This window comes from Pecten maximus, unplaced genomic scaffold, assembly GCF_902652985.1.
Source record: "Pecten maximus unplaced genomic scaffold, xPecMax1.1, whole genome shotgun sequence".
Classification (NCBI taxonomy): Eukaryota; Metazoa; Mollusca; class Bivalvia; order Pectinida; family Pectinidae; genus Pecten; species Pecten maximus.
This window is the reverse complement of record NW_022979712.1, coordinates 16479-24658: the sequence shown is the minus strand read 5'-3', so window position 1 is coordinate 24658 and position 8180 is coordinate 16479. Positions and strand designations below refer to the sequence as shown.

The following is an 8180-nucleotide window of genomic DNA, read 5'->3' as shown; positions in this document are numbered from 1 at the left end:
AGTAAAAGGGGACCCGGTGTATCGTATCCATATGATCGTTCTGCTGCTGGGCTGTAGTAGACGACTCTATTGTATTCTGTATAGCGGCCTTCAGCCGTTCACACTTCTGACTTGGTACCTTTAGGTTCTCGCTCTCCTGTTTGTACTTAGCAACCAAGTCATCTGTTATCTCCGTCTTCATTTCTCTAATACGCTGAACTAGTCGCTCCTGCAGGTCGTCGAGGCTTTTTAATGCCAAATCTTTGTCGTCTGCAATACATTGTAACTGTAGATGGAAGTCTTTTATCAAGGATTCCAAAGCGCCAACAGCTTCCTGTAGATTTGTAGTCCTCTCTTCTAGTTTGGAGTCAGTGTTTAATTTCTCGCAGTATTCTTCAGTTGTTGTCACGTCGTCGCATTTCCTGTGACCAACAGTTACACATTTACTGCAGCCGAGAGACCTGTGATCCACACAATAAGTAAGCCATCTTCTCCTTGTGTTTGTCGCATCTTTTGTCAAGTGTTGCCTTTCTCGGAAGAAAATTACCATAATGTCATTATATCTACAACATCACAGTTATCGTGTATGATGTCATGGAGATTTAGTTTACAAGACTCACAAAACAAGCATTGGTTAGTCTTACACCAAAACCGAGCAGGTACCTTACTCTCCTTCGTTTTCTGACAGGGTGTGCAGTAATGTGGCTCTGTTGATTTGTTTTTCATCTGTATCATCTCCATGGCGGCGTTGTTGGTAGGAAATTGCTCGGCCCATTTCTCCTTTTCAAGGGATGCGTCTACAGGTTGAGTTAGCTTCCTACATACCGGACAGGTAAATGTAGTCGACGTTTTCCTCTTTCCCGACACCTCGCTGATGATGTAACTACTCAAGCATTCCTGACAAAGCGAATGGTGACAGGGTAGAGTCCTAGGCTGGCGAAGCTGTTCAAGGCAGATCGGACATTCTAGGAGGTGCGAGTCCGGATGGAGACCTCCTTCTGCCATGATGCCATCAAACGATACTCCACTATCTAAAATATAAGATAAGTAAAATGTTATCGGATTTTATTTGATAATATTTGGTAGCCATGTCATTGATAATGTGCTTTGCTTGACTTCAGAGAACACATTTTACTTAAAAACAAAAAGAAACAGAGTTCGTGTTACTAGGAAAACTGTTGGAATTTATAGTTTCTAAATGTTTTAGCTGTTTGTTTGAACCATAAAACGGTATAATATTTGTACAGTACTGTGATGAATATATTCATCTAAACTTGTGGGGTAAAAGTTTTATATTGTAAATATTTGATTTGTATTGTAAAACGTCATGTTCTAAATTCATTTCTAACATCGTAAATGTTTTGATAAGGTGGTCAGATGGCAAAGTGGCAACACATTTGCCCTACCCCTAGGCTGCCAGGGTTCGATTCCCTGATCGAACGTGGAAAGGTATTTGGTCACCGGTCCGAGCACATGGGCTTTCTCCGGGTACTCCAGGTTCCTACCATATTATAAAACCCCTGCGTGCGTCAATCCGGGCCATCAAGAGTGATTAATATCGGTTTATATTTGCAATTGTTATAAAATAAAATTATCATTTTCTAAATTAGCATAGAATTTGTGCTCAGTTGTAAAGCTTGTGTTTTATATTGTAGAACTCGGAAAGCATTGTTTTAATCATCACATTTTGTATGATGAGTATTGGGATGTATATAAAAGAACTTGTGATTAGTAATTTACTTAGTATTTGCAACATTGTTTTATAATTTATATTCTAATATCTATTTGCGAAATGTTACATACCGTACTTTTCAGTTTTGCGTTCCAAGTGTTCAATTACAATTTGCATCAAAGGAAATCTGATGTAATCTCTGAAGTGAAAGTCGCAATTACGGAGACATTGTCTTGTTTTCTCCAATCCCAATTCTATCGTAATACGTACCGATAATAACTACCTACCAACTTCCACCATATACAAACCGCATTTGTCGCAAAATATTCGAGGCAAAATAAAGTTTCATATATACATATATATTTTTTTCCTAACACATTTCATATCTTTATCAATTAGAATCGACATACTAGGTTGACATAGTGACTCTGCAGCGCCAGTTAACTTGAGGATTGAAAAGCGTGCAGTCAAGTCTTGTCATCAATGCCAAACCTCTATCGTTATTTCTATCATCTAATAACCATTTAATATAAACATTTATATGGACCGTAAGTAGGTAAATCGTGCCAAGTACTAATGTGGCACACGACACAATGCATGGGAGTATCTTAGGAGAGGGGCAATCACGTAATGTTAGCTGAAAGTTTGTTTATAACGAGTGTAGTAGATCTAGTAGTCACGCCTTTGGTACACATATGTACATGTTTACTGTACTCGATACACCTTGCAAATAATTAACAGGTAGGTGTACCCGAAAATAATTGTTCTCGATCAACTTGTTCAATTAAAACCGACAGGTGTTTTAATCTGACTATACCAAATACATCCGCTTTCGGTTTGCGTATGCATAGCATACAGTCCCACCCACAACAGCCGACACAACATATTATGATCAAGAACTTGTTTGCGGTAATACACACTATATTTCATGTTCAGTTCGTGTAATTGGCGTAAATGTTATGAGGAAGATTTGTGATATATATGTCTCTGAGCAGATCAATGTATTACTTACCGACAATCTCTGTTTAAATTATACTAACACCTCTCGGCCGTCTCGGCGACCTCGGCTGTGCTTCGATTAACAACTAATAAGATAACCGTAATACTGGTTATCATATATCCGGAATACTCTGGGCTCTTTTTATTATGAGTGAAAAAATAGAAATAAAATAACATGAATAAATAAATCGTTTGATGCTACAGAAATGGTGGGTGAAAATCTTTTCTGGAACCCTTTAGTATTCAATAGTTTTTCGTTCTCTTCGAATTCCCGCCAAAAATGTGTGACTTCCGGATCCTTTCATCTATATCAAAATAAATAAAACATAATAAAACCAACAAAACTTTAACCAAGGCTGTGGAAGAAAAATAACTTCAGGTTAGAAAACTGACACTTATCTATTTTGGAAGTAGTAATTTTCAATTTAAACGTATTTTATAGTCGTTTGACCTCTCACAGAGTCAATGTTTAAAAAAATAGCAGCATTGAGTCATGACTAAGCTGTATCAATGCCTGACAATAATATCATAAGTAATATATCATGTGATGTTGATGATGAATAATATAACAGTTTCCGGTAAGTACAAAGTAAAACAACAACACAGGGTATCGAAACAGATATTTTGATGACTGATTGTACTTATAGTACCTTCCGATACAAATTGAGGTAGCTTTGGCGCGTACATTAAACTTAACTGCAGTATGTAGGTGTATCCATGAGAACGGTTTTTACTCACAGTCGTAATGTAATTATCGGCAAATATTCGTTTTAGATTTCCAGTTCTTTATTACGCTGAGTAGACCGTCTGATCAGGTGACATCAACATTTGTAGTGACCAAGTAACGCCATTTCTGACACTTAGTGTAAAGATTGGCCTGACGATATAGACAAGTTATCCTAATACTATCATCATCTGGACATCATCTGGACATCATCTAACAATACTTATATATTAACAAGGGACCCTTTAGGAAAAATAAAAACCAAAAAATAAAAAAAAATAAAAAAAAATTATAAAAAAATAAATAAAAGATCACCGTGCAGGGTGGACACAACCTACGTTTTCGTTCTACATTACTATAATTATGTCCCAGTTTCAATATGTAAGTATAAGAAAACAATTTGATTGACAGCACTGACCTGATATCAAATGAATATTACAAACTAGTCTATTGTTTACCGAAGTAATTATTTTTTTCGGTGGTTTTGACGGGAAATGTCAGTAAATCGATTACATATTTTTCAATGCACAGTTTTTCGTTTTCTTTATTTAAACGTAACATCAAGCCTAATTCTTGATTTATATCAGAAATGAAAACTTGTAGTTTACATATCGTACTTCCGGTATATACCCTAATCCCGATCTGTATACATAATATATAACACCAGTTACGCAGATATCTTGCCTTGAACCATCTCTCTGCAAAACACATTTACGTGCATATAAATCAAAATATAATCAATAATTATATATATATATAAAGATTGAAACGGAAATATTAGAATTTGCGTCAAAGTCTTCATTAAGACACCCAAGAAGACATCGGTTAATTCAAACTCTGAAGGTCCTTTAACGACCAAAGATGTTAATAGTACATTAAACAAAATAGCTGATAAAGATATAATCGTATATTGAAGAACTGACATATTTTACAGTTTATGTTGTTTTCCGGTTTATAATTATAATTTACAATTAATAACCGATATTATTGCTGTAAACATCCCTTTTCAATATCATTAAGCGGCGAAGTCGTGTAAATAATCGACAGTGTCCTTTCACAAATTCAATGTTCCAAACCATCTTATGTTCATCGAAATAGATCTTAAGAAAGATCATTATTGAGGTGAACTGCTATCTTTAGTGAATTTAGAATATTAATTGCCTAATCGTTAATACAGTCATGTACATGTATTGTTTGTTTGTGTTTCACATCTTTGATTATGTATTTTCTTTCAAAGATACGCTGTTTTAGGAAAAGGCTTTACCATTCTAGAAAGCGTCGAATTCCATCAAGCTGTGCCGCTGGAAACAATAAACAAAACTATATAGTTTAGATATGATGAAGTATTATTGCCTGAATATACATTTTATTTTAAGATAAAAATTCCGGATATAAACATTTTTGAACTTTTGTACTTAGCGTAAGACTATACTTATCATGTTTTGATTGGATAACAACGGAAACAGATACGGACGATTGTCATACATTGATCCAACCATTGCTCCTTTTTTCATTTGAAAAATTAATTTACATAGACAAAGGGACCCTTAAAAAGTAGACCTAATAGATTATTCATAAGTTATCTGTTATATATATATTGTATAAAATGACTAAATCATAGTCTCAGAGAAAGCATGTTACAGTTACAATGTTAAAATTTACTGTAATGATGTATGTTATGTATTTCAGATAAGTAGTCATGTTATTGATAGGACGATAAATGATACAAACCCAAGTATCAATCTGTTCGCGTCACGTACGTGGCTATTACCGGGCCTTCACGACAACACGAGTAAGCTCCCTTCGAACGTTAAGTTCTCAGTATCCGTGTTTGATTTCTGAAGTTTACACACTCAAACGACAAAAACAAAACGGAACAAAAAAACTTAAAGAATTATGGTCAGAACTTTAACAAATTAACAAAGACATAGCTAATATTATGTTGTTATATAATGTAAACTACTAACTGTGGTTTAATTACATAATATCTCAATTCACTTTCTATATCGCGACAGTTTTGTTTTACTAATAAATCGTTACGACTAGATGTCAACATTTAAATAGTACAGATAGCGGTCTTACAATCCCGATGAAGGATACTTATGATCGGTTTAAAACTAGAATAAACTATTACAAAATAAATATTTTATATAAAACCAAACATTATATTTTTAACGCTATACCACTCTCCACAAAATGAGATTTCTTTTCATTGTTAACTTCTAAAGGAAATTAATCCTCATACTTCCCGAATAAGGAGAAAAACAAAAGATAAATATCGTGATGCACCTCTATGTTGCATCCGGACAGAGAAGTGATCATTTTGGAAACTATTATAATTGATCCACGCTTTGATGTAAATTAGACATATTTGTTTTGTGAAAAAAAAATTATAAGCTGTGGACGATGGAGTATGAATAATCCTGTAGTGGAATTGACATACATTATGTCGTCAAAGTGACGTCGATACAATTTTTTGTAACAAGGGATCCATGGGCCATAACGACCATCGTACTTTAGTACTAGTACTGTTGTAGTATACATAATAACTAGTAAGTATACTGGTAGTATTGGTCATGGCGGCCATCTCGGATTTCTGACCGACCCAAGAAATAATAGCTCTTATTTCAGGCTGAATTCCACTAGCTAAACTTGAAAAGTCTACGCAAGGCACAGAGCAGATCATCTTCGTTAGCCAAGGCTTCTGATTACGTTACACTCCTCGAACACTTGGCGGTTATAGTTGTGTTCAAACCGTCGCGCCCAGGAATCCTAGGGCACCGAATCAAATCGCGTTTTACATTCAGGCTTGGTTTCGCAGTAAGCAAATATTGCGGCCTTGGCTACCGAAGATGAGAGCAGATAAGCTAACGAGTACAGGTCCATATACGTGCCCGTACTATAGGCTTCTATCATGTAACTTTATGTTCCAAAATGCCACATAGCAGATATCGCATCCTCGGTACAGAAATATAAATCATTTACATAAACAAATGAAAACAATCATAACAAAAATTATCGCCTCAACAGTACGAAGTTACATACCATATATCGATGCGAAGTATCATTAATCTATTTAGTTTTTTTTGTTATGCACTTAATTATTTATTCACTTTAACTGTGAAGATTAAAAAGGAAGTTCAAACTTTTTAAAGGTGGCAATAGTGAAAAGCAAATATCGTTTGGCTTTATATTAAAATATACAACAGACTTTCCTTGTTTGGCATTGACAACGTCAAGAGCGTATTTACTTCTTGTTACGATAAGAGATCCCAGAGGGCGTGTAACTTACGTCACATACCTGGCGTAAAATTACGCGCTGTCGTAACTTACGAAAAAAATTAATATATACAATTATTCACCTTTGAACAGAAAAAGCCAACTATCGTAAGTGAATGGCAATACACTTTGAGTGATTGATTCGAGATAGAAAGGCAACATTGTCAATGACGAAGAGTGATATACACATGTATACCAGCAAAATACTCATGGCCATGCGTCTAATTGTACCCATATCGTAGACTGAACTCGACCATTACGTCTATCTGTATGTAGTGAGTAAAATCCGTGAACATTGTGATAATGATGTTTAACTTACCGCATGATAAACAACATTCAATTAGAATTTTTACAGAAAAAAAAATGATTTTCTATCAATAATAGTTACGAAGACTATTGTGAAACAGACTTACGAACTTTTGTAAAATTTGCCCCAAAAAAAACCAACAAACAAAAAACAACAAAAAAAAACAAAACAAAAAAAACGGTACCCTTGACAAGGATATCAACAATTTTACAGGTGTTGTTTTCTCACATTGATCTACTTCACAAGGTTATCCCGCGGTTGCTAGGAAAATAATAGAAGAGGGAAATCTGAACCCAATGGGGAAGATTGTTATGTTACCAAACACGAGGCTTGTCGAGTGTTTGGCAGCTTAAGTATCTTATCCCAGGGATTGAGATTCCCCTGTGTCACTCCCATGACTGCTGTTAAATGGCACCTTAACAATGCATGAACATGTCAGCTACACAGTAAAGTAGCGCACTACGACAAAGACAACGATCCTGAACTGACTGTGGGTTGGAAATGTGTGCTTATGTCCCTGTGTTCTTGTTCAACACTTTCCTCTTTACAATGTTGATATTTTTCAATTGTGACCAGTATTTTATTTATCTATTGCTAACTTCGAACAAATACCAACCAATTTATCGGTATGGAAACCATAGCACAATAACCTCATGTGCGAAACCTCTTCACAAACCACAGCGTCCTTGATAACTGACCATTTCTGGTCAAACCTAATAACATAATATAACAATATAACATTAACATCTCCGCAGCAGTAATTACTAATTAAGTGTTTCATTTGAAAATAAAGACAGATCCAACAAGGGAGGGTGTGTGGTTTGTGTAATGATCACCACAGCTGGTGACGTCACAACTACAAAACAGATACATAACTATAACCCTACACTGAGCGAAACTGACCGAGTTGTTTCCCCTCGTTGAATGGTGATTATTAAAGCAGTCCATCTTATTTTCCATTTTTTCTTTACTTTTTCAAGTTTTGATATCTTGCAAGGATTGTGATATTCTTTCTATCAAGACCTGTCTCGACCAATCAGAAAACGCCAAAATATTATAAGTCTTATAATAATTATAAAAACATTAACGAATAGATTGAAAACGGCCAACCCTAAGTCCAACCAGTGACCACATTTGAAGTAAAGTAGGTTACCGGCTGTTTCTCGAGCTTAAGAAACAGCTTCTAAGGTTGATCGTATTAGAAATGATTATCAGCTCAT

At 35.2% G+C, this 8180-nt stretch overlaps 1 protein-coding gene across 1 annotated transcript; it reads right to left on the bottom strand.

Annotated features, from left to right (window-relative positions):
- Positions 1–13: 13 nt before the first annotated feature.
- Positions 14–2741, bottom strand: LOC117319132 (the record flags this gene model as incomplete). Its single annotated transcript, XM_033873980.1, has 2 exons — positions 2664–2741; positions 14–1010 (listed from the first exon to the last, which is right to left on the bottom strand). A coding segment is annotated over exon 2 (516 nt), but the record flags the coding sequence as incomplete, so codon positions are not given.
- Between the last annotated feature and the right edge of the window lie 5439 nt (positions 2742–8180).